The following is a 26,428-nucleotide window of genomic DNA, read 5'->3' on the forward strand; positions in this document are numbered from 1 at the left end:
TGCCTTCTGGAGGCTCCAGCTGCAGGCTCACTACTCACTTTGTCTCCTGGGTGCATTAAAGTCCTTACTAACCAGTGCCCTGGGAGCAGCCTGAGAAATCGGTTACTAAGTTCTTAGTGCTGGGCTGAGGCCCCCAAACACACCAGACCTCTGGAGGCACAAACTCCTTCAACTAGCCCAGAACTAGCTTCAGGGTTGTTTACCTGAGAAGGGAGACCTGGCTTTGTCTCAGCCAATCAGCTTGTGTTCACTCAAGACTGGGGGACCGTCATTGGTTGGGAAGCACAGTGACTCATCTCCTGGGGGGTGATTAGTGCCATCTTTGGAAGGAATTGTTCACAGCCGGCTTAGTCCCCTGGGCCCCTGGGTTCAGAAGTCAGGTCTGGTAAATGGGCATCATTTACCAAGTGCTTGCCATTATGGCTTGAAGGACTATTTGAGGTGGCAGAATGTTCTGTGGGGAAGACTGCATTGATCTAAGAACTTTTCTTGAGAGCCACCAGAATTTATTCTCCCACTTCTCTGGGGTGTACCTTCTTTCCAGGCTGGTAGCAAGGAGTCAGCTTCTTCTGAGCCAGGTCATATTACTTATACCTAGGGGATGAATGTTTCCTTGTTATGCCAACAAAACCCGGAGCCTCTCTACTGGGACTGAACAGTGACTTGTTTGATTGCATGCAAATTTACAGTTTTTTCAGCTTTAGAAATAGAAGGCAGGGTTGCTAGAGTCTGGAGCTCAGAGTTGCAAACCTAGTAATAAGAAGCCCCAAGCTCTAAATGCTCAGATAATTAATGGTAATTTGCAGGTAACTCTACTACACAATGAACATTTTAGAAAGATTCTTAGGTTGCCTTTTTTTTTTTTTTTAATTCAGTCTGGGTACTCTCAGCAGGGGCTGAACCTTATAAAGGGATCCTGTCTTTGTCTTCTCACTACAGCATGAAGCCCAAGGCTGCAGCTGGTCCATCTGGGTCCGTCCAATGCTCTTGCTAGTTAGAAAAAGGTGCCCCTTCCTGAAAGCACTTTACCACTGCCTATTGGGAAATCATAGGGATAATCATTAGAAATATTCATAGAATATACTTGGACATGTATGGTGTCCACAATGTGAATGATAACCCCTCAGCATATTGCCATCATGCACTGTATGACCTGCAGAAATTTACTCGATGGCCATGGCCTTGGCCTCACTTCCACTGGGAAATGCAGTTGCTGCGGCCATCGTCCTCCCCAGGATCACCTGCCCTGGGCTGAGAGGGCCATCTCCTGCTTTTGCTGCTACCATCTGAATGTGAGGATGCTTTCATGTCTCTGGCTCCAAGAGTCCTCTCTGTATTCCCCAGTTCCTCAAGATGGCCTGTCTTTCTTGAGAAGACTGAGCACACCATTTATCACTCAGCCTTCCAGTGGTGATTTTTTCAGCAGCAGCAGCAGCAGCAACCTCAGGCAGGTGTCTGGAGCAAAATAAATTTTTTAAATTGATGTCAGGAATCTTAGGCTTCTCATAACTCAGAGTGACAGTGAGCCCATGTGCTTGTGGTGGGACGGGGGTGACCTTGACCAGATCTAGCCTTAGAGCAGAGATCAGGGGCTGCCACAGGGTTTCAGAGATTTTCCTCAAATCAAGCAGAACATGACTTTTTAGTGTACTTATTTGATGAACCCTTGAGGAGGGTCAGATGAGGTTTTAGTACTCAAGTTTTCTTTTTTTTTTCTTTTCTTTTTTTTTTTTTTTACAAATAGTTTATTGTCAAGTACTCAAATTTTCAGTTCAAAGGCCTTCCTAACATAAGAATCTCAAAATCCTTTAACAAGTGCCTTTCTTTCCCTTTTCTTTCTTTCCTCTTTTCCTTCCCCCTGGTGAGGACAGGAATGAGGGAGAATGTGATGGTGCCTATTTGAACATATTTATTGAGGTATTTTTTGTGGCTTGGGTGATACCAAACTGTGAAAGTTGGATTGCAGTCCTGTTTAGGGGACAAAACACATATGACAAATTGAACAACTGTGAGAGAGAACAACACAAATGCCATCTTGGGTCAGTAGAGGACAAATTACCTAAAGAATGGTGAGTGCTATTGGTTCAGGGAGTCAGCTCTTATCACAAAGCTGATGATCTTTCCTTCTGGGAGCAGGATGAGTAGAATGGTTCCACCCTCAGAGCTTGGACAGACCCCAAACTGGGAACCTGGGGATGGTGCTTGGCCCTCATCCTTCCAGCCAGCCAAGCCCCGCCCTGATCCCCAACAATTGCTTAGATGCCTCCCAGGAGACCGAGGCAGAGGGTGAGGAGGATCCTTTGGGATATAGGGACTTCTGTGATATATCCAGTTACCCTACTTCTCATGAGGGCTATACCCCAATCATCTCAGAGATAGGAATGTCCAACTCTGCAAAACAAAACAAAACAAAACAAAACATCCATTTGGTAGAAACCTATCAACCAGTTCCATGGGGGGCCTTATGAGTCAGATCTTGGAATGTGGGTGGGAATCCCAGGCCAGCCAGAAGATATAAATAGAATCAACCGCCCCCGGCCCCATCCATCCTTGCTGGCTGACCAATGAGAAACTGCGCCCGCCACAGGGATGAATTCTTGAACCCCCTACTCTGGACCAGTTTAGGCACCAGGCGCCTCCATACCTCCTCCAGGGGCAGCCATAGGACACACACCCCAGGGCTGGAAAGATCAGGGCCTGGGTGAACAATCTTGCAATTTATCTCTTAGCGTCTCCTTTCTTTGCTCATTTCAGTCCTAGGAATGCCCCCTCCCTTGTCGTTGTCAGCTGTTTGGGAACAAACAATAGCTAAGCTTTAGATCTCTTGCCACTGCTTTTTCTCTTCCCTGCTGTCTGCCACTGGGGAGATGTGCTTCTTTTCTCTCTCCCTCCCTTGAACCGCCTTGGCATCTCCAGGGAAGAGGCCTGGACTTCTTTAATGAACTGAAAATGTGATTAAGTTGGGCTACAATTGGGTCTGCACACCCATCTGGGCAGGATGAAGTCATGGGCTGATGGAGCTAGGCTGGATCTCTCCTGCCAGCCTCTGGCACCACAGACAAGAGATGAAGGAAGATAGAAGTAGCCGATGCCGGGCACTGAAGCCAGGGAGATGCTGGAAGTGTGCAAATGAGCTGACCATTGAGTATTTCTGCCAGAACGGTTCAGCAGAGAGCTGAGGAGAAGCCATTTTTGAGCTGTGTGGCTAGTATGGACAAGAGGCCAATGATAGTAGTTATAAGCCCTTGATTGCCTTTCGTGTGTAACCTCGTTTAGTTTTATTTTGTAGCAACCAGCTTTGGTAGGTATTGCTGTGTGTGTTAGTTAGGAGCAGGTTCCACTGTGAGTGATGAGACCCCCAAAGTAACGAGGGCTTACCCAACACAGAAGTTTATTTCTCCTGGTGTAAAGAAGCTTGGGCAGGATGTCCAGGGCCAGCACAGGGTGCCACGGTGTTGAAATCCAGGGTCTTTCTGTCTCATTTCTCTTGTTGTCGTCGACGTGGAACTTCCACTATCATGGTCTAAGATGACTGTTCACACCTCAGGCATCATAACCACATTCTAGCAGAGGGAAGAAAAAGGGTGAAGAAAGAAATATCCTCTCCTTTTGGGGTTGTTGCTTAGAAATTGCCCATGACCCTTCTGCTTATGTCCTACAAGGCAAAGCTTAGTTATGTCCACTCCTGGTAGCCGGGGAGGTGAAGAAATGGAATCTTTGTTCCCAGTGGACATGTGCCCAGGAGACAGTTGTAAATTGAAGCTTCTATGACTAAGAAAAAAGGGAAGGGGCACCTGGGTGGCTCAGTTGGTTAAGCATCTGATTTCAGCTCAGGTCAGGACCTCACGGTTTGTGAGTTCGAGCCCCGCATTGGGCTCTGTCTGACAACTCAGAGCCTGGAGCCTGCTTTGGATTCTGTGTCTCCCTTTCTCTGCCCCTCCCCACTTATGCTCTGTCTCTCTCTCAAAAATAAACATTAAAAAAAAAGAAAAAAGGGAAGAACAAATTCTGGGCAACTTTCAATCTCTGTTACATTCTGCCTTCTTTACAGGTGAGGAAACAGGTGCAGAGAGGTGAGATAATTTTCCTACACACATAGACTTTGGAAGTGACAGGGATTGGGGTTGCAGTCCAACTATGCTTCTAAAACCTGTGCTTTATCTACTGTACTACACTGTTGTCTAACCTGGTTTGAGAAAACAGGTGGCAAGGGGTGGGGGCAATGAGAGTGTGGAAAGCCATGTAAATGGTGGTTTGGTGACAGGTGACTGGCCTGTGGGATGGCATCAGGCTTTGAGCCCTGAGTGTTACAGCAGTTTGTAAATTACTTAGCTGACACTCTTAAAAATAATAGAGGAAGGCAAAGGGATTTTCTATGGATTATCTGTTGATTATGGTTTTGGATTACCTATTGGTGCATACTATATTAGACAATAAAACAGAAATTTAAAACATATTCACTTAAAAAATAAATACATTATATTTAACATGGATGCCATCTTTTTAATAAAAAGAACTATAAATTCCAACAGGAAATGTGGAGAGAAGAATGGCATTGTTTCAGTTTTGCAAATCTCTTTCCTATCTGGCTTAAGAGAAATCAGCTGGATTCCCATGTCAGCTTCTGTAGTCAGTCTGTTGTGATATCACATACCATGTAGCCTCTGGAAAATTCCACTGGACAGTCACGAAAGAGTGAGAGCATGAAGGCCAAATAACATCTTAGTATTATTATAAAAATAGTTCGATCTTATGGAGCCCTGAAAGGATCTTGGGAATCTGTAGGAGGTTCCTGGACCACACTTCGTGAACCACTGACTTAATGTTTCACTCTCTCTATGCCTCAGCTCCCAAATCTGAAAGTCTATCTTGCCTTTCTCTGAGGAGGTTTGTGTTCTTTGAAGGTGTTGCAGGCTTATGAAGGGCCAGTTTGTGGGAGCGGGTGCCGAGGCTGTCTCTGAAATGCCTATTTCCTCTGAGGACATGGGTGATGGGAGAGATGGACATGGGAGGGATGAGCTGGAGAGCAGCTGGGGTCAGATTCTGGATGGCCTGGCCTTGCTGACTTTCTAAGGAGCTAGAACTTGGCCCTTTAGGCTGGGGTGGGACATCGTCAGATTTGCCTTGTATCCTGACTTCGGCACATGCTAGAGACATGGAGCCCACATGACCAGTGCTTGCTGAGTGAAGGTTTGGTCACCTCCTGCCTGACGACGTCTCTCCCCAGGATCTGAGAGGACATGAGGTCGGCTCCATCTTGGGCTATTTTCTGTCTTGGTGTCTGGCCTGGTTTGGCAGGGCTACCTGTGGTTGAGTGGGGGAGGCTGGGAGGCAGAGGCACCATGCTGCACCATGGGGCCCTCAGACTATGGTCATCCTAATAGGCCAAGTTGAGGCCAGAGCTGACCAGAGGAAGACTGGAGGGCAAAATGGAAAGACAAGCTTTTCCTTTAGTCTCTGTTGAGAAAGAATTCCTAGCCAGATTTTCAGGTGCAGACACAGAGGCAAAGTCATTGTTCTAAGAAGGGAGGAGGCTGTTTCTGCAGAAATCCACTCCCATCCTGCAAGCGAATAGTTAGAAAACACGCTTCTTGCTGCAGCTTTCTGTAAACCATTTAATACCTCAAGGGACTTCCCAGGAAATGGGCTGAAATACTGGTCCCACTCTTCCTCTGAGCAGAAAACAGATTTGGGCCAGCTGGAGATGGGTCATGGTGGCCTCTGCCCCGCATCACTTTCAACATGGGAGGAGATGCCTGGACTCCTGGGTCTCTGGGTCTCTTGGCTGACACTGTGCTCGGCTGGTGAGAACCCTAGGTGCCTGTTCCCTGTGCCTGTGCGAGATGTCCTGTGGTGCAAGGGGCTGCTCCAGGCCACTGTCCTACAGCCCAGGTGATGGCAGCATCACTAGAAAAAAACCCCTGGAGTTGCCTTTTTGGGTTTTTCTCTGGTTATAAATTGTGGGTGAGGAGAAAGGTAGGCAAGAGCCTGAGCATCTGGCCCTCTCTGGGACACCCCTGGCTGCCCTTTAAGGGTCCAGGAACCTCACTTTCTGAGGGGCATTTCTCATGGGGCAGGCCGTGTGGGAGAATGGAAGGAACTGGAAGCAGGCCTCAGCCTCCTCCCCTAAGCCTGAGGAGAGTTGTAGACCTGCCTAGTGCAAAGAAGAGTGGGTGCTTCCCCCATCACCCCACTTGAAAGACACCCACTTTGTTCTGGAGGAGTGTGCACCTCCCAAATAGAAGGTGAAGGAGAGCAGCCTCTCTGTTCACCTTGGAGACTCCGAGATGCTATTAGAGGGATAAGGTTTTCATGGCAACCATTCATCCCTATTCAGCCTGGGGAGATGGAGATGGGCAGAAAGGGACAAAGGTGTTCTTCTGTCCTGCTGGTGAGTTGCCCACCATTCTGGAGGATAAGCCTATTGGCAGGAGGAACCAGGATTCTCTGGTGGCCAAGAGATTCATGATGATGATATGGAGTCACCATTTATTAGGTGAAACTTTTACATGAGTTTATTTCATTCAGTCTTCTCTACCATCTCATCAGATAGAAACTGTTACTATTATCCCCATTTTATAGAGGAGAAGGGTTTAGGCAAATAGCCAAAGGTCACACAGCTAAGCAGGTGGAAGAGGCAAAGCTCACATCTGGGGCTGTGAAGTCATAACAAGTCCAGGGTGGGACTCTTCCTGGCGTTGTCTTCCGAAACCTCAGTTTCCCGTATGTGAAGGGCTCGGGGTGGCAAATGGAAGGATGCATGCCATCACCCAAGACCTCAGTGGTCATGGGACTCACCAAGACCGTCTTCATTCATCGATTGCTTGCTCAGTGTTAGGCACTGTCATGCCTTCCCATTACCTACAAGGCAGTGCCTGTTGGTATCATTCCCATGTTACCCAAGGACACCCTTCTCCAGCGAGACGAGGGGCTTTGCCTCAGTCCCTACCGCCAGGAAGTAGCAGAGCTGAGCTTGAGCCAGAGCTCACTTACAGCCATGCAGTGGGGGTAGAGTCTCCACACGGATGGGAAGGAAGCCAGAAAGGTGGAGTCCTGGAGGGAGCGCCGCTCTCCGCGGTTGGCTTGCAAGACGTGGAGCTGCTAATTGTCCGTGCCTGTAAGTCTGCAGCTTCGCAGTTCAGCAGTCTGTGCAGCTGCAGCTTTTCTAAGAGGCAGAGGGAACCAGCCACACCCAACTGCTTGGGCCAGCTGGCCCTGGGTCTCCTTCTGAGTCCCTCCCGCCCCAGGCCCGCTGTGATCAGGTGCAGCTGTGACATTCCACCCTGCTGCCTAGTTCCAATGGCAGACTCCGTGCAGGCTCTGGGGGGTGCAGGGGGGCCCCAGCTCAGGGCCCTGTGGGCAGGATGTGGATTTTCTCTGGGACCACAGTTTGTCCCTGGAGCTGCCAGGGTGGGTCTTGTGGATGGTGAGCAGCGTCGGGTCAGATTTCTATTCCTCTGGGCTTTCCATGGTGCCACAAAAGAGAACCTCCCCATGCCCCGCCTGACTCCTGGCTCTTGATTTACTCAGCCTTGCTCTGGCCATCCTTCTGTACACTTTGACCAGATTGGATTTCCTTCTCTTCAAACCTAGTATTTCTTCTCTCTTTTTTACTGCCCCCTTTATGGACACTGATTTATCCTTCAGAACTCAGCCTTCCATTTAGATGCTCTTTCTTTTTAGCTGAAGGTTTTTTCTTTTTTTAAGTTTTTCTTTATTTTTAAGTAGGCTCCATGCCCAACATGGGGCGCAAACTCACGACCCTGAGATCAAGAGTCACATGCTCTACCGACTGAGCCAGCCAGGTGCCCCTTGGCTGAAGGTTTTAAGTCTATGTACTAATTCTCCAGTGAGAGAGCATGTCTATGCATGAAAGAGCTGATGCTCCGGCAGGGAGCACTTATGGTGACCGTACTGTATTGTGGCAAGTCCAGGACACATCATCGTTCCAGTGTCATTAAGGAAGAAAAGCTGAGGAACAGAGAGAAGGAAGCCCAAAGTAACTGAGAGTGAGGGGAGGAGAAATCACACTGCGACACCTGTTACCAAGGCCAGTGATTATTCAACTCAGTTGCCTGATTTACTTTAAACATAGTGTGAACAAATTAAAAACAGATTCTTTTATGTGCGCTGTATATTCTCTTTGGGTTTTGTGCTGATCAATATCCTAATGCAGAGGACAGATTCCACTCTAGGCAATTTGAGTAAAAAGGACTTATTACAGCAGGTCGGATAGATGGCTGAATGAAAATCTGTAGGATGAGATTGCAGAAGACATTCTCAAGTCAAAAAAAAAAAAAAAGAGCTGCCAATTAAAGTGTGATATCGATTGTAAGATGCACACCAACTTCAGAGATTTTATTAATTTAATTTAATTTTATTGCAGAAAATATTTTATTTGCAGCAAAGAAGGAGCCCATGGGAATGACTTCTAAAGCTGTGCCTCCCAACTTCAGAGATTTTAAACTGCAAAAAAAAAAAAAAAAGAAAGAAAGAAAAAGAAAGTGCATTTGGAATCATTAAGACACAGAACGCAGAGATGTTTACAAGTACAATATACAATGTGTAGGGATGTTTGTACTGATGTGTTACTGGAGTAGTAAGTGACAATTCTGAACCGGCCCTGTGTTGTTAGGTTGAGGGTATCAACAAGGTGGTTAAAATCCAAGAACAGCCGTTGCCTGGCAGAGGATCTTGGGGACATTTTCTAGAATCGTAGCTTGTTTTTCCATCTGGCTCCAGGAATCACCTGGTGGTCATTTGGAAAACGTATTGCACCCAATATCAGTAAATCTCAGCAGTGTCTGCTTTATGCAGCTCCTGGTACCATCTCCTCCTGGATGGTGGGGAAGACCCAGTGGGGGAAAGGAGGCGGCTAGGTCAGTGCGAAGCAGATCCCCCATCAGCATCTGAATGGCCTGGTTCCAAGCTTAGCGTCCTCCACTCCCCTCCCTCTGCTCAGACCCCGCCGGCCACTGCTGTTCAGAGATTGTAGGCTCTGCGTGTTCAGGGCTCAGTCTGGGAGGTAACCTGAGAGTCCATCCATTTCTTGCAGCATGAGTTCAGGATTTTGCCTTTGACGGCTGGACCGTTTCATCTGACAGAAGTTGATGAGCACCTCCTAGGTGCCAGGTGTGAGGGAGTTTCCACTGTTTTCCGGGAGGGGCTGGTTCTTCGTGGAGCCGTATTCAGGAAGCCAGGGCTGCGGGGTGCTGTTCCGCACTGAAGTGGCGTTTCATTCCTGCAGGGCCAGTGGGAGCAGTGCCAGCTTCTGAAGACTGCCTCGGTGTTTGCCCGCTGCCACCCCCTGGTGCCCCCCGAGCCTTTTGTGGTCCTGTGTGAGAAGACTCTGTGCACATGTGCAGAGGGGCTGCGGTGCCCTTGCACGGCACTCCTGGAGTACGCCCGGGCCTGTGCCCAGCAGGGAATGGTCTTGTACGGCTGGGCCGACCACACCACATGCCGTAAGTCAGCAGCCCCCGTGCCCCGCTGGGCATGAGTAGTGACTGTCCTGGGCGTCCCTAGGGAAGCCCTGGGACTGTGTCATGATCCTGCGCCACCCCCCCAACTGGTCAGTGCTTGCAGGGCCTCCCATGCCTGGGCCACCTGGTCACAGAGAGCTGGCCTGCAGGAGGAGTCCCCTCCCTTAAAAGCTGCGGCTGGAAAGACCTTCCGGTGCCTCTGTTCTGTGCCATGCCTCCCTCCGTGGCCCCCGACTCCCTTGGGAAGTCTGTTCCCTTGACCTGAGAAACATTCTCCTCCCGTCATGGGACTCTCAACCGTCCTGATCTCAGTTCACGTCTTCACCTGTGTGTCTGAATGGACGAGGAGCAGGGCGTTGTCTCAACCATCCACGGGGTGATCTTGGAGAGCCGGGCAGGCTGTTATTAAGCCCTGCCCTTTTATTAACCCAGCCTTCTCTCCTCTGGCCGCACTGCTTACCTTTCCCCCCACCTCACCTGGTGACGCCCAGGGTTTGGATCTCCCAATCTCACTGGGTCCCTAGCCACTGTCATTGTCACCATTCCCAAATTATCATAATTGAGTAGGAGCTTCTCTGGTTACCTTGCAAGAAGCTTTCTCTCTCTCCAGACTTTCCCAGGATCAAAAACCATGCAGATGGACAGTCTGCAATAATTGCACAGGTCATCCTGGCTGATAGAGACAGAGCCGAGAGCCGGATATTTACACCACACACACGTTTTTCTGTGTGTGTGTTTTCAGTTTATAAATTAGAGCTTTTATCTTTGCTGTGGGGGTGTGAGAAGGGGGTTATTAGCAGCTGGTTTCTCCTCTGTGAGGTGGAGTGGCTATTGTTTTTTAGGTTTTTGAAGATACGGTAGGGGGAGATGCTTGACATATTTTGGAGGGGAAGGGCTGCTCTGAGCGTCAGTTAGCCACGAGGTCGAGAGCCTGAGAGCCAGGCCCTGCCCGGGAGGAGCTGGGTCCAGCAGAAAGGGGCAGATGCTTAGGGGATAAGGCTCTGAAGGCAGTCCTGCAACACAGTGGAAGATAAATGTGGAATGAATGTCACTCACGTGGGGAAAGTGGGCGTGAATGGCATGCACCCTATGCTGGGTGGGACCTTTGGTTGGAGCCAATTTCATGAGGAAAGTGGGGTTCTTAGAGGATGGATGTGATAGAGGACACATTTACCCCTTGCTTGGCCCCCAGGAAGGCATTTATTTTCAACTTGGAGGAGTTTGGTATTACTCTGAGAGGATTTTAGGTGAAAGGGACAGAGCACTGGGGAACAAAAAATTCCCAAGCTGTTCAGGGAAATCGATGACCAAGGGGAAGGGGTGGTGGTCCCAGGTGACCCTACTGAGTCTTGGCCAGGCCCGACAAGATGGAAGATGTTCCTTCAGGTGAGGAGTGGTTGGCAGGGTGGTCTTGGAGGGCATGTTGGCCATTGGGGTGGAGAAGGCCCCTGGGACCCTGAAGACAGAGGGGAGCAGACAAAAGAACATGGAGGCCCTGAGTACATATGAGGCTCTCTCTGGGAGGGAGCTGCTCTAGGAAGACCCCTGGCTTTTCCCTTTCAGGACCGGCATGTCCTGCTGGCATGGAGTATAAGGAGTGCGTGTCCCCTTGCACCAGAACTTGCCAGAGCCTGCACGTCAAAGAAGTGTGTCAGGAGCAATGTGTGGATGGCTGCAGCTGCCCTGGTAATAAACTCATTTTATTCACAAATCCGAGACCTTGCCAGTGCCCTGGGCTTGGGGAAGCCAGATGAAGGCCACTTGTGTGTGCTCCCCATTGCTGAAATCAGAAGCCTTTTATTGACTTTTAAAAAGTCTTTGTACAGAGTGATGGGGATTGAGCGGGCGTTTATTTATAATTGATGTTTTCCTGTTGTACTGTATCCGTGAAAGCGCGTGTGTCTAGGAAACAGAAGGATGCTCTGGGCTCCAACAGTGACTTTGTTTGGGGAGCATGTGACCCAATCTGAGCTGCGGTTTTGTTTTCTCAGGAAAGTGTTGGCGAAGCGGTCTGAGGGAACGAGCTTTTAAAATGTCTCCTGGGCTTGCCATGTGAGCTCAGCTGAAAAAGAGCTTTGCACTAGGAAGTTTTTCTCAGGAGAGACTGAGCTTTGGTGAAAAGCCCTGTTTAATTACAGAGAGTGAGGCCTGTGTGTTTTGACTCTCCTGACTTACACACTTGGAAGACCTTGAACAAAATTCTTGCCTCCTTTCTTTACCTGTGGAGCAGAGATTAATAATGCCCTCTCTTTCATTGCGTTAATGTGAAAGGTCAATGCCACATAAGTTCTTGGAGCTTCCTGGGAGAAGCCCTCAGCCTAGACTCATGACTCCCTCACTGGCAGACCCTGAGCAAAGCTCTTTCCCCCATTTCTTCAGCGGTAGAGAGGAGATTCATAATCCCCCTCTCCCAGGTTGCACAAATGTGCAAGGGAAATAGTACAGGACAGGCTCTTTGAGCTTTCTGGAAGAAGCCCTTGGCTGTGATCACCACGGGGATTCTGTAGTTGGGAGACGAGCAATGATGATAAGTTGAGTCTTTGCCTTGATGCCCTTGAACACAGAGGGACAGCTCCTGGATGAAGGCCGCTGCGTGGAAAGCGCTGAGTGTTCGTGTGTGCATGCTGGGAAGCGGTACCCCCCAGGAGCCTCGCTCTCGCAGGACTGCAACACCTGGTAGCCGGGGCTGTGCACTGTGGGCTGGGGGAGGGCATGCTCTGGGTCGTAGCAGGTGCAACAGGACCTGGTTGGGCTGCGGGAGAACAGGCAGAAATGAGGGGGTGGTTTGGGGAGGGGTGGGGAGGTCGTTGATGAGGAGCAAGGAAGATGTTATGGATAGGCCTGGAGGAGGGGGTCAGGGAGGAAAGGACCCTTGAAGTGCAAATATCATTTCTAGCTTTCCCCCCAAACTATGCTTTAGTTAATGACTCTCTCTGAAGCAGGGCTATATGACAGTCACCATGCCACAGGCCATTTTCTCCTTGAGCACTAACCCTACCTTCCACACCCAGGCCTTTTTCTGATGCTGTCTTTTCCTTGCTTGGCTGTCTCCCAGGAGTCCCCATGGGCTGCCGACATGGTCCTGGGTGTTATCCCTGGGTCCTCTCTCTCCTGTGTGTGGGGAGGAGGCATTTTGGGGGGGGGGTAGGAATTTGCTGGATGGCTAGGTGGATTTTCAGGGACATGTCCCCTAGGTTTTCTTCTTCTGTCTCTCCATCAGGGCTTCTTCCCCTCGACATTATCTCCAAGAGTCCTCTGTGGCCACAGCTCTGTGCTGTTCATCTTCAACCTCATAAAGATCCACCCTTGCACCAGCTCATTTCTTTTCCCAGATCCCTTCCTTTTGGGGGCTGTGGTATCTGTGATGAGCTCTTGATCTGTTTACATGCCCTTGTGTTTGCACAACTACCCATGACCTGTGCTGCTCTCCCCCACAGCATTTGCCGAAATAGCCTGTGGATCTGCAGCAATGAAGAATGCCCAGGTAAGTGACTTTGTGTTCATTCCCTCCCTCCTCTGAATGGAGAGGTTTGTCATCCTTGCTAGACAAAGAGGGCCACATCTCAAGGCAGGGAGGAGGTGGCCTCTGCACCACTGCTGTGGTTTCTGATACTAGCTGTGCTAACCCACTCATGGGCCAGCAGGAGGCATCCTGCATAGCTGAAAGGGGAAAATGCACCTGGTCTAAGGTTTTGTTGTTTTCTGGTCACCTGTTTGCTCAAAGGATTATGGTTGAATGAACTGTAAGGACTTGGAGGTCACAGTTGACTAAACAAAGATGATGCCAATTCTTTGAAAATTAAGAGAAAGAAGGGTCCAGTAATTCTTTAAGCTCAGAGTGAGAAGTTTCTGGAACGCCTGATAGGAATATCTTAGAATGACTCAAGAGCTAGGAAAATCAGACCCCCAAATGATTTCATTTTTCTACCCCATCCCCTCCCTGGAAAATCTCTTAGGAAAAGCTGCTGTATAATCTCTGTTCTTTATTTGGTCATCTGTTTAGCCCTATCTATTCTATTTGCTGCAAACTTTGGCCATTTGAGGTTCCCTTCTGCCTCCCCTTCGCCCATAACACGGGCTCTTCACTTGATAATTTTCCCTTTTATGCTCATAGTGTTTGCTATGTGTTAGGCTCTGTGCTAGGTTCTTTACCCTTGAGTCTGTGAGGCAGGTGCAGTTTATTTTAGGTTTACAAAAGAGGAAGCAGAACCAGAGATGTTATGTAACTTGCTCAATGTCACACAGCTGCTAAGAGACAGGATTCAAACTCCAACTATCTGATTTCTACTTTTGTCCTTCCCTTTACTCCCCTTCCTGGTCCTCAATCTATTCCTCAGCAGGAAGGTCTTTGCCATCCTTCATGAGCTCTGGAGAGGTCCCACATTTAGTTAAAAACCAGCTCAGCCTCAGCTTGTATGCTGGATACTACTTTTTGGGTTCCCATGGTTTGTACAGTGGAATAAAAAACTGTAAGACAAATAGCCAGGTAACAGGCTCCTCTCCCTTAGGCCCCAGGAGGCCACATTGGCTTTGATGAGCTAACAGGGGCTTGAGCTTGGATACTAGGATCATTTTGGGGACCTATGGCTTTAGGGTCACTTAGGAACTTACCCAGTGCCCACTATACTGGAAATATTCTGGAACTAGATGGAAAGTGGGCACTAGGGCTGGATCAATTAATTTGGCTCACAGATGGTCAAACAGCCAGTTTATCTTCTATGCAATTTTTAAAAAAATGTTTAATGTTTATTTATTGTTGAGAGAGAGAGAGAGAGGAAAGAGAGCACAAGTGGGGCAGGGGCAGAGAGAGAGAGAAACACAGAATCCAAACCAGGCTTTAGGCTCTGAGCTGTCAGCACAGAGCCCAACGTGGGGTTCAAACTCACAAACTGTGAGATCATAACCTGAGCCAAAGTTGGATGCTCAACTGACTGAGCCACCCAGGCGCCCCTCTTCTGTGTAGTCTTTAAAGGAAGCATGAAGGACGAAAGATTGTTCTTCCCAGTGATATCAGTGCTCCAATTTAACATCATCACACCCTGTGAAAGACCTAAGGAATCCCTTGAAAGATAAGAGGTTACTGCAAATGACTTGTGAAAAAGCTATTAATATCTAAATAATAAGCGTTCACTTTATAAGATCTGTGAGCCACAATGGATGGAATTAGGAATTTACTTACCTTGTTTTGTCAGATTGACTACCAGATTAAGAATTCTTAATTACCATTTTCTATAGGGAGTATCTTCTACCCACCCATCCACTCATCCATCCACCCAGGCAATCAACCATCTATCCATCCCTCCATCCACCATCATCCATCCACCCATCCACCACCCATCCGTTTCTCCATCCACCATCCATCCATCCATCTACCCATCCATCCATCCACCCATCCATTCATTCATCCATCCACCTATCAACCCATCCACCATCCGAACATCTATCCATCCATTCATGCATCCAACAATGAATTGAACACTCACTGTGCACATGATGGAAGGCTTGGTNCTGCATCCCTCTGTTCTGGTTAAGAATTAGGGCAGCTCAGGCAAAACTGTGGTTTCCCCATAGTCTGTACACTTCCCTTTCCGTAAACTCAAGCCTCCTTTCCCATCCTCTGCAAAGCATACTCCCCAGAGAAACTCTACTAATTTGGCTCCCATCAAACCATAAATGTTTGGTTAGGATCAATGAAGAAGGAGCATGCCTATTAACAGGGACTATTCCTCAAACAATTAAAGCTCTGGTTAGAATTTCAGACTCCTGATGGAAGAGTATGGAAGGTTCTCTCTTGCAGGTGGGAGTGGAGGGCTTCTCACTTGCCCATCCTGTGCGCACGGACGGGTAGCATTGCCAGGGGCTGAGGGAATGGGCTGTGCACTCAGTCAGCCTGACTGGAATTCCAGTCCCACCACTTATAAAGCTGGGTGACTTCTGGCAAACTGCCTGATCATTTGCAGCCTCAGTTTCCTAATCTGTAACAGAGGGATGATAGTGGCAGGTTCATCTCATGGAAGCTGTTGCTTGACACACAATAAGCACTCAATAACTGTTAGCCATTTTCATCCTCACAGCCACGGCTGCCTCATTAAGCAGGGTCAGAGAAGGACTGAGACACAGGCGCGTGTGTAGAGGTGTCTGGCATGGGGAGGGGAGGGGTCGTGGGAGGCAAGGTGTGGCTGGGCCCGGCAGGGCAGGAGGGTAAGACAGAGCCCGGCCTACCTTGGGCTTAGGTGTGAGGCAGGGGAGACCTTGATGTAACTTGTTACTCATTTGGTTCTGGATAATTTCTGATGCCTTCTAACACAGCCCTGTGAGTCAGTCTTAGGATTCAAGCTGTCTGTTCTGAAGCTTTCAGGAAGGAAGACAGACTTCTTTGGCTAACAGAGAGTGATCAGGGCCAATGCCTGTCCAGTGAGTGCATACGTTCCTAGGTGCCTGGGCTTGCCTGAGAGATCCGAATGCCCGAGTTCATGTGAAGTCTCCTGGGGCCTGCCCCGGCCATACTGGGTTTCTGGAGGGGCACCTGGGTGGCTTAGTTGGTTAAGCGTCTGACTTTTGCTTAGGTCATGATTCATGGATCGTGGGTTCGTGCCCCGCGTCGGGCTCTGTGCTGACTGCCAGCTCAGAGCCTGGAGCCTGTTTCGGAGTCTGTGACTCCCTCTCTCTCTGACCCTCCCCTGCTCACGCTGTCTCTCTCTCTCCTAGAAATAAATTAAAAAAAAAAAAAACATAAAAAAAAATACTGGGTTTCTGGAGTCATACCAGGCCTCCATCAGGACAGGCCAGTGTACCACCCTTAGAAGCCAGGGCTCCCCTTCACCCAGTTTCCATATCCAGATTCAGTTGTACCTATGTCCCTTGGCATGGACCCATGTGTGCCCAGGATCAGAATGACATCAGGCTTAGCCCTCACAAAATTAGGCATATGAGAAACTGCAGGAGTGAAACCATGAGGCGATGATAGGTGGTGTGAGTGCTTTGGGCTTGGGAGCCAGACACAATGTTCGTGCTCAAATCCCTGTCTGACCGCCTTGGGGCCTTGGGCGAGCTTTTCTCTGTGCTTTAGTTTCCTCATCTGTGAACTGGGGATCACGGGCACTGCCTCCTGGGAGCAGTAAATGGGATGGTACCCATGGAGCACTTAGAAATTCATCCTGTGCATTTGGTGGAGATTATGCTGTGATTTAGAGGCAGGCTTTGGTGAAAACTTACACTGGGGGAAGTCTGTGTTGCTTTGGTAAAGGCCTGTGGGCTAGTGTTTCTGTAGGCTGCATGGAAAAAGATAGAAGCAGATGGCCTGAGCAGAAAAGCCCTTTGGAGGGCTCACTTCCAGCACACAAAAAGGTTTGTTTTACAAGAGGTAATATTGTTTCCATCAGACGAGAGATATTTTTTCCTTTTTTTTTTGTTTTTCTCCATCAGGGAGGATCTTTATCTATATAGTGGGTCTGCTTTAATTCCTGGCTGTTCTAGGGGCGCCTGGGTGGCTTAGTTGGTTAAGCGTCCGACTTTCACTTAGGTCATGATCTCGTGGTTCGTGGGTTCGAGCCCCGCGTCAGGCTCTGTGCTGACTGCCAGCTCAGAGCCTGGAGCCTGCTTCAGTCTGTGACTCCCTCTCTCTCTGACCCTCCCCTGCTCATGCTGTCTCTCTCTCTCTCTCTCTCTCTCTCCTAGAAATAAATAAAATATTAAAAAAAAATCCTGGCTGTTACACTTTTGATACTATTTTAAGAATCACCTGTTCTTTATCCATTCACTGAACTTTTATTGCCCACCTGGCCTGTCTGGTGGTGGGCTAGCTGTTTGCTAGGAGCTGCCTTTTGCTGGCTGACCAGCTGACTGGGAATGTCCTGGCCATCCTGCTCTGGGCAGAGAGTAGGTGAGCATTGCTCCCCGTGGCCTGTTGTTCTAGCTGATGTTCCAGCCCCCAAGGCCAAGGGCTACCCAGCCGTGTTCCCAGCTTACCCACCTTGCAGCTCCATCCCTTAGTTGTACCTAGGTGATAAGCTAAATGTAATATTTAGGCTCTGGATTCCTGAGAAACTTCAGAACACAAACCAGCGGGGGGCAGAGCAGGAAATCAGATCGGAGGATTAGATTCTAGCTCTGGAAGTTTTGCTTTTGAATGTTTGTACATTCTCTCGTTGACCCCTCTTTTCCTTCGCCGTGTCAGAGATAACACAAGTCCAGTTTCATGCTTAGATAAGAGCGCTGCTGAGAAAACAGAGAAAGGTCAGGGGAAGAATTCCCACCCATTTTATTGCCACAGGGTCAAGACATTTGACACAAAGTGCCATATCACCCTGCAGAATGGTGGTGGGTTCTGAGAAACAGCCATTTGAGAAAGGCTTTCCTGTGACACCAGTGGATTTGGAATTTCCCACATCAGCTGGGATGACCCTTGCCCTACCTTATTGTGTATTCTGTTCTGCCTTCCACAAACAGTGACTCTCACTCTTGCCCTTCTTTGGGGCCAGTGCAGTGGGAGGACGTGATCTGTTCCTACTAACAAGACTTCTGACATCAATTTGTGTGCTTTCCCCCCAAGCCAACCCATTCTTTGACTTTCTGGACACCAACTGAGGGTCCTGCAATTCAGTTCTGACACTAACAACCGCAAATCAGTGCAGACCCAGCTGGTTAAGGGCTCAGTCCCACCAGACTGTCTCACTTAAGATGCTAATCACAAGTACTGGGTTCTCACGGTACCTGCTACTGTCTGACTTGGCTACAAGTTGGGAGTTCCCACAATGCCTTCTTCAGGTTCAATAATTTCCTAGAATGGTTCACAAAACTCAAGATACTTTACTTTTTATTACTATTTATTATAAAGGATATTATCAAGGCTACGATCAACAGCCAGATGAAGAGGTGCGTAGGGCAAAGTCTGGAAGGATCCTGAGCATAGGAGCTTCTGTCCCCACTGAATTGGGGTGTGCCGCCCTTCTGTGTGTGGATACATTCACCAACCCAGAAGCTTTCCAAATCCTGTTGTCTAGGGATTTTAATGGAAGTTTTATTATGCAGGCATGATGGATTATTAATCCCCAGTCTCTCTCCCATCCCTCGAGGTTGGAGGGTGGGGCTGAAAATTCCAGCTCTTTCATCATGTCTGGGTCTCTCCAGTGACTAGCCCCCATCCTGAAGCTATCTAGGGGTCCACCAAGAGTGCTTTCATTAGAAAAAAAGATGCTGCTGTCACCTAAGAAATTCTAAGTGCTTTAGGAGCTCTGTGTCAGGAGTCAGGGATAAAGACCAAGTACATATTTCTTACTATTGCAGAGAGTGATGCTGGTAATGAACTGGGGCCTCCCTATTTTCTTCTAATTTCTTTTGGGCTGAGTGTATCTTCCTGGTCCGTGCCAGTTTGGAAGGGGTCAGCTGCCTTGGGGACTAGTCAGAGGACACTCAGTAACCTGAGGCTACTCTCCCTTACCCCTGCCTTCCAACATATACCAAAGGCAGGGCCACACCTGGTCCAAAGCTGTGCCTACTGTACCCTTCAGTGCAAATGCAGGCAGGAGGTAGAAGGAGGGGAGGGGTGGCTATGGAGCTTGTCTTTGGAAGATGGGGAGCTGGGATCTCCCTGCGGTCTCTGGGAACTCCCTGACCGTGCGACCGAGCCCAGCATCAGCCCCTGGGGACGGGTCGAGGTGGGACTGGCTATAAGATCCTCATAAGGGGAACTTCAAGTTTAGACAGGATTAGTGCTGTGGAGAACAGGTGTCTGTTCTGTTCGGAGGTCAAGGGTGACTGGGTGGGAAGGAGGGCCCCCTATCTGTAGAATGGCCATGGTATGTGTGTATATTTATTTTTCTGAAGAGTAGAAGGCGCACATGAGAGGAAATACATAAAAAGAGATTTGGGAAGGGATCCAGATCCACGCCTCAGCTTCAATGGGTCCATTGTGGGCCCTGGAGTTGGGATTGCCCTGAGTTGGGGCGGGGCCTGTAGGGAATCACTGGAAACATTGGCAGAGGTCCCCCCTGCCTGGACACATGCCAGGATGTGTGATCTCTGGTCTGCGGTGCACTGGGCCAGTGGCATGGCTGGACTGTGTCTGGGGGAAGTTGGAGGGGGATTCAGGTGGAGGGTGAGCTGAGGGCTCTGAGTTCTGGGGTAAGGAAGGGGTGTCCTCGTACCCACCCACACACGCGTCAGTCTGAGCTAGGAAGCTGGCTTGGGTGGTGGTGAGATCATGGGCAGATGGCCTCCTGGCCCCCCATTGGCCCCAACTGAAGTCACAACAGGAGACTTGCCCATGAGGAGGCCTTAGGGCCACCCCTCAGCTGCAGGGCGAGGATGGCGCCTTGCTTGGCCTCTGCCCTGCTGAGCTTGGAGAATGCTCGCCTCACCCTTTCTCTGTCCCCCATCTGGGCTGGCCTTTCTTCTTGCTTGCCTTAGGGGACTCTCCTGGGTGGGGCTGTGCCCTGCAGCCTCCCCCATGACACCCGTGCTCAGAGAGAAAGGCCTGTCACTTAACCAAGCGGCAAATGACCCCAGCAGAACCGGGTCCTGTGGGGCGGCTGTGGGGAAGGGCTGGGAGCCACAGTGAACGGAGAATGAGGAGCTGCCAGTTCTGGGCTGGGCACTGCCTCTGACTGCATGTGGCTGTCACTTCCCATAGTTGTCCCTTCCATAAAGTGAGGCGTTGAACTGCAGATCCGGCTGTGACCTCTCCGGCCTGAGGAGAGGGACCTGAGTTAGAGTCCTCCTGTGGAAGGCATTTTCAGACTGGTGTGGGGAAAGTGCATCTGGCGTTTCCATGCGGGGTGCCTGGTTTGCACATGCAAACCTTTGCCTCCCCCAAGGGGCTTCCACACGTACTCCCCTCTTACCTTCCTCCTCTGTGTCCCTCCAGGGGAGTGTCTCGTCACAGGACAATCCCACTTCAAGAGCTTTGACAACAGGTACTTCACCTTCAGTGGAGTCTGCCAGTATCTGCTGACTCAGGACTGCCAGGACCACACCTTCTCTGTTGTCATAGAGACTGTCCAGGTGAGCTTGCCTGCACCTGTCAGGAAGCTCTGACTTCCTGCCCGTGGGGGCAAGGTGGTCCCGTCTCCTTCAGGAGCTGCTGAGCTAGACGCTCCAGACTGGAGCAAGGAGGGGAAATCTAGAGGGCACAGGGCTCCCCCCTGAGGATTGAAGTCCTGTACTGGCTTTGGAACCATAGGCCCAAGAAGGCACCCAGAGGCCCAGAGTCCTTTATAAAGACCAGACCAGGACTGGGAAGGCCCAACCTGGGGGGCTGGGCTCAGGGTCATGTTCTGGCACACCTCTCTGTGAGAATGGAGCTGCTTCTCCTAAGAAGGCCAGAGGCTGTGTGGGGCTGTGCTCTTTCTCTGGGGAAATGGGACCTGGGCTGGAATGTGGTGACGTCACTCTGTGTGCCCCCGTTGGCAGTGCGCTGATGACCCTGATGCTGTCTGCACCCGCTCCGCCACTGTCCGCCTGCCTGGACTGCACAACAGCCTTGTGAAGCTGAAGCATGGGGGAGGAGTCTCCATGGATGGCCAGGACATCCAGATGCCTCTCCTGCAAGGTGTGCTCCCTCCTCCAGGCCTGGGGCGGGTCCAGCTCACCTCACAGCACCCTGGCCCCTCAGCAGTGCTCACTGCCCACCTCTCCTGTGAGGAAAGCTAGCTTTGGAGGGGAGGGGTGGGTATCCTCGACTTGCATCCTTGCAAGAAAGGAAGGCTTCTGGGAGGAGGAGGAGGAGTGGAGGAAGCTGGCTGGAGGCAAGGAAGCTGGTCCCCAGCAGGGAAAGGGCATAGAGGAGGAAAGGGACCAAGTAGGTTTTCACTTGGCTTGAGCCAAAGGGGCAAGTTGAAGGTTGGGCATGGAGGTTGGGGTTCTCTTTGAGCTGGGAAAGGAACAGAGGCTGATGTGGAGAGGTTGGGGGTGGCTGGCCATGGGTCAGACCAGAGGATGTCTGGTCTAAGCCAGTGGTCCCGTGACTTGGTGGGAAGAGCCAACCAGTCCAGTGACTTGGCCAGTTGGCACCACACCCTTTTGAGCAGCATAATTGCCACCTTTACCCTAAAAGTGACTCTCAGATCCCTCCTCCTTCTTTTCCACAACTCCATGGACTCTGTGGCTCATTATCCTGGCATTGCCCACAGCACGTCCATGTGTGTTTAATGCTGTGTGTCTCCCCATGAGATACCTTCCTCTAGGGCAAGAGGTATGTCTCTGACCTCACCTCCAATGACAACTTCTGTATTCAACTCTGCACACAGCATCGCTCAGATGTGAGGACTGAGTATCTCAGCCTAGAAGCGGCGTGCAAGGCCAGAAGGGCTTGGGGAATGCTCAGGGGTCAGGGGAATCAATGGAAGGCAGAGCAGCGGAAGCCAAGGATGCAGGAGCCTCTGCTGCCCTCTTTTGGCAGTAGAGTGAAGTCAGGTTACAGCCAGGATACAGGGACACCTTTGTAGGAATCCTATTGGTACTGCATTCTGATTATCCTTCCTCTTGAGACCCATTAAGCCTCATGGACATCCCCATCTGTTCCCAGCTCCTTGATTTCATTGTTACAGTCCCTTGTGAGATACCCTGTCTCTCCCTGTCACCACCCTGCCCCCTCCCCATCTCAGTCCTGTCCCTGATCCATTCCAGGTGACCTCCGCATCCAGCACACCGTGATGGCTTCCGTGCGCCTCAGCTATGGCGAGGACCTGCAGATGGACTGGGATGGCCGTGGGAGGCTGCTGGTGATGGTAGGTGCCTTCCCAAACACGGCCTCCCCGCAGCCTGGACCTTACAAAGTTCCTCTTGTGCTCTGGCAGAGCTCTGGCTTTATGTAGTGGGAGAAGAATTCCTCTATCCCCAGGCCCTACACCCCCAGAATGAGAAACAGGCCTCTCTTGTTTATGAGAGGCTGGTGCTTATTGTCTGGACTGCCCTTGCTTGCCCTGGGGGTTCTCCTTTCTGGGGCTCTGGTACCCCTAGGCCCTCCAGATTGGGCTGGCCCCTGAAGGGCTAGGAGGTAGCCTTTTGGTGCCCAGCCTCTTGGCTGCAACAAAGCTGGGGAGGAGGGGGTATCTCTCACGGAGTGCATGCTGTGGGCAGCAAGGGAAGAGGGCCGAGATCCCCTGGTGTGCACCCTGGGGGAGAAAGCCATCTTACTGCCCGTGAACATTTGCCCTGGGAACTGCCAAATCCCTCCCCCAGTCCCTGGGTCTCTGTGGTCTGAGGGCCACTGCCCTTTGTTGTCCAGAGCCTCAGAGTCACAGTTGGGTAGCAATCCGTTGGTTTCAACAGGGCTTTCTTTTATCTATCTTTCGCTGGAAATTTCCCAGAGCAGGTGGGCAGTGTGGCTGTCACTGCCATTTTTATGAATGAAGGCACTCAGGCTCAGGTGAGTCAGGACACGTACCCAGCACTGCACACATAATTGGGGGCAGAGCCGGATCAGCTCTCTGGCTGTGTCTTTCCTGCTAGACCAGAGCTTCTCATTTCTTGGTCTTCAGATGACTTTGCACTCTTAAAATTTATTGAAGATCCAAAGATCTTTTACAGAGGTTGTATCTGTCAATATTTATCATGTTAGTAATTAAGTTAGAGATAATAATATCATACACCTGAAACTATTAAACAATGCTTGTTAATTACACTTCAATAAAAAACCCTAAACAAAAAAATAACAATAATAAATCCACTACATGTTAATATAAACAATGTATATTTTTTGAAAAATAACAATATTTCCCAAAACAAAAAAGAGTAGTGAGAAGAATACCATTGTTTTACATTTCTGCCAACTTCTTTAATGGCTGGCTTAATAGAAGACAGCTGGAGTCTCACATCTCCTTCTGCATTCAATCTTTTGCAACATTATGTGTCATGTAGCCTCTGGAAAATTCCACTGCACACTTAGAGGAACATGAGAGGGAAAAAGCTGAATAACATCTCTGTATGATTAGGAAAGTAGTTTTGGCCTCGTGGACACCTTGAAAGGGCCTTAGGGACCTCCCTGCCCCAATGGGTCCCAAGACCTCAGTTGAAGAATTGCTGCCCTAGGTCATTCCTAGGGTTCTTGGAGAGTCCCCTCTGATGTCCGGGGTTCCTGTGTGCCACAGGGCCTTGGTATAACCCTGTAATGGGCATCTGGGCATTCCTGATGAGGTCCTCGTTCCCTGTGTTCTCATGGCACCACATTCTTTCCCTTGTCTTAGAGTCCTAGAGAGAATTCGAAATCAGTGACTTTCTTTCCTTTATAAAAAAATAAACCTTATGACCACAGACCATAGGGCGGGAAGATCTTGGAGAGCTTCTTGTCAGCCTCTCTTCTGCAGTTACAAATAAAATCCATCATTTCTGGAGCAAGAAAGAATTCACCCTGGTCTCATGGTCTTTTGGTTACAGAGTGAGGATCAAAACTCAGGTCTCCTGACCCCACCCCGTCTAACTCACTTCCTGTACTCTGGTCTTCAAGGAGGGTGCCTCCCACCCAGCCATTGGCCATACCAACCTTCTCTGTAACCTCTCATGTCACAGAAAGGGTGCTCTTGATCTGAGAGTTGATCCTACCTCTGGAACAAGCCAAGGAGACCCAGGGGACAGAGGAAGATACTGCCTTAGTAGGGATAGTGTGGCGGCAGGCCTGGAGGTGACCAGAGGGACTTTGTGGGAGAATGGGGGCACTCAGGGTCTGGGAATGAGGAGGGAAGAGAGCATGCTAGGGCACAGATGGAGGGAGTGACGATATCACCAATTTCGCTGCTCAGCTCAGGGCTGGCCTTGACTGCGGGCGTTATGTTTCAGCCTGTGTCCTCAGGACAACCTCACTCATTCACGAACTTGCTCAGTCATTTGTTCAGCACTTATTTAGTGAGTGTCCAGAGGCACCATTCTAGAGGAGAAGGCTACAGTAGTGAAACACCACAGACAAGGATCCCTGCCTCATTTAGTTTATATTCTACCAGGGGAAGACAGACAATAAACCAAACAAACCAGTAAATTATATCATATATTAGAAGGAAACCCTGAGGAGATAAATAAAGCAGAGAAAGGGACAAAAAGTGCCAGGGTCAGAGCATTTACATTATAAATAGGGAGGTCAGGGAAAGCCTGGGTGCCTAGTATGGCCAAACTTGAAATTTATAAGAATAAGTTACTTTATTAAGAGAATACTCTTTCTTTTAATGGTATTTTCTTGGGTACATTTTATATGAGCCCAGAACCTTCCACTAGATTGTTCACCTTGCATCCTGTGAAGTCATAGCTGGAAGCTGGAAGGGGTTCCAAGATAGGTCCAGAGGAGCTCAGTTCTAGTACATGATGGTTTCAACACAGGGACGTCATTGGGCTATGTTAATTACATGCAGAGCAGGAGGCAGGACTGTACATCCCAGCCCGGGGCTCCATCTTTGAATCAGGACCCTCTCAATAGAAACCAGCAGCTGCCCCATGCTGTAAAGTGTGAAAGGCAGGTTTAACTCCCCAACTTGTCCATGAGTATGCAGTTTGGGCTCAGAAGGATGGAGAACAAGCCACATGCTGATGGCCTAGCATTTGGCCCCCAGAACCATCCTGGTCACCCATAGTAGGCTGCCCCAGAGTCTTTGCTGACCCTACCTCCTCTGATCACACCACCCAGAGTCCTCCTTGGCTCATGGTCTTTTCTCCCCAATGACACTCAGTGGGTGAGTCACATTGAGATGGGAGGGGGTTGTCTGTGGTCTTTGGACCATAATGGACTCAGTCTGCTTCACCCACACATGTAACTGCTATAAGTGTTCAGTAAAGAAGTGTTGACTTTGCACCTGATTCCCATGGGTGTCAGGGCTATGGCATCTCCTTTGACGGGCAAGGGTGGCACAGATCTCCCTGGACTGGCGCTCAGCCTGGCTACTGGTCCCAGCTGGCCATGACCTCTGTGACCTAAGGCCAGCCATTTTCCTCTCTGGGACTCAGTGTTGCCATCTTTAAGTGGCTAGATCTCTAAAGGGCCCTCTGGCAAGACTGCTGCTCTCTGAGGCCCATTCAAGAGCAGGGTTGTTGCTAGTGGTAAACTTACACTACAGTTAGCTTTTCTTCCTTCTGCAGCCTCTGGCTTGGCTACTGTTTATTAAAATCGTATTTATTTTTCACCCGGGGAGCTCTTTTTGATTACAGTAATCTCCTAAGCGACTGGAAGCTGTGTCTGCTTTGGGCGCCACGGGCTCCAAGGTGGTCTGCCTCTCCCTGCAGCTGTCCCCGGTCTACGAGGGGAAGACGTGCGGCCTGTGCGGGAATTACAACGGCGACAGGGGTGACGACTTCCTCACGCCCGCGGGCCTGGTGGAGCCCCTCGTGGAGGACTTCGGGAACGCCTGGAAGCTGCACGCGGACTGTGAGGATCTGCAGAAGCCGCACAGCCATCCCTGCAGCCTCAACCCGCGCCTGAGTACGTAAGCCTGGGGGTAGGGGGCCCTGGAGGAGCCCTGAGGTCTCCCGGCTCCCAGGGCACCAGTGCACCCACTTTTGGAGGACAGGGGCACTTGGCTTTACCATCAGCATTTGATGATCTGCATCTGGGTCATTTATTCTTCAAAGTCCCTTGATCGCGCACCCTCCGTGGGCCAAACCCTGGGAAAGACTAGGATATACATGTTTCCTGCCCCTGGACCTTCGCAGGCTGTTGGAGCAGCAGCCGCACAGAATTAACATTATTGGCAGATAATTGCACTGGGGTGGCTATTTGCAGATTGATCTGTGACATCATTTCAGCCCTGCATTCGTTTCCCCCTCTTATCCAACCCATCATGGAATTATTTCTCCGGTCTGTCCGTGGGTGGTGTGCTCTGGAAATGCAATTTATCATGTATTTCAGCCAAACGTAATTTGGAAAGTTTATTGGCTGCGGAAGAAGAATCGCAGTGACTTCCAGCTGTTTGGCAGCGCGCGCTGCCGGGGAGAAGCGGGTTGGGATATATCAAGAGGGATTGGTCACAGTC

The 26,428-nt window shown here is 49.9% G+C and overlaps 1 protein-coding gene across 2 annotated transcripts in view; it reads left to right on the forward strand.

Annotated features, from left to right (window-relative positions):
* VWF (von Willebrand factor) overlaps positions 1 to 26,428 on the forward strand; it is a 137,395-nt gene that overhangs the window by 25,023 nt on the left and 85,944 nt on the right. For both annotated transcript variants that reach the window (XM_077759150.1, XM_077759149.1), the window contains 8 exons: positions 9,248 to 9,464; positions 11,046 to 11,168; positions 12,047 to 12,158; positions 12,920 to 12,966; positions 20,347 to 20,483; positions 20,892 to 21,030; positions 22,107 to 22,207; positions 25,683 to 25,878. In XM_077759150.1, coding sequence (XP_077615276.1) covers positions 9,248 to 9,464; positions 11,046 to 11,168; positions 12,047 to 12,158; positions 12,920 to 12,966; positions 20,347 to 20,483; positions 20,892 to 21,030; positions 22,107 to 22,207; positions 25,683 to 25,878 — 1,072 coding nt within the window. The remainder of the gene's footprint in view (positions 1 to 9,247; positions 9,465 to 11,045; positions 11,169 to 12,046; positions 12,159 to 12,919; positions 12,967 to 20,346; positions 20,484 to 20,891; positions 21,031 to 22,106; positions 22,208 to 25,682; positions 25,879 to 26,428) is intronic.

The sequence above is a fragment of the Crocuta crocuta genome, unplaced genomic scaffold, assembly GCF_008692635.1.
Source record: "Crocuta crocuta isolate KB4526 unplaced genomic scaffold, BGI_CrCroc_1.0 scaffold72, whole genome shotgun sequence".
Classification (NCBI taxonomy): Eukaryota; Metazoa; Chordata; class Mammalia; order Carnivora; family Hyaenidae; genus Crocuta; species Crocuta crocuta.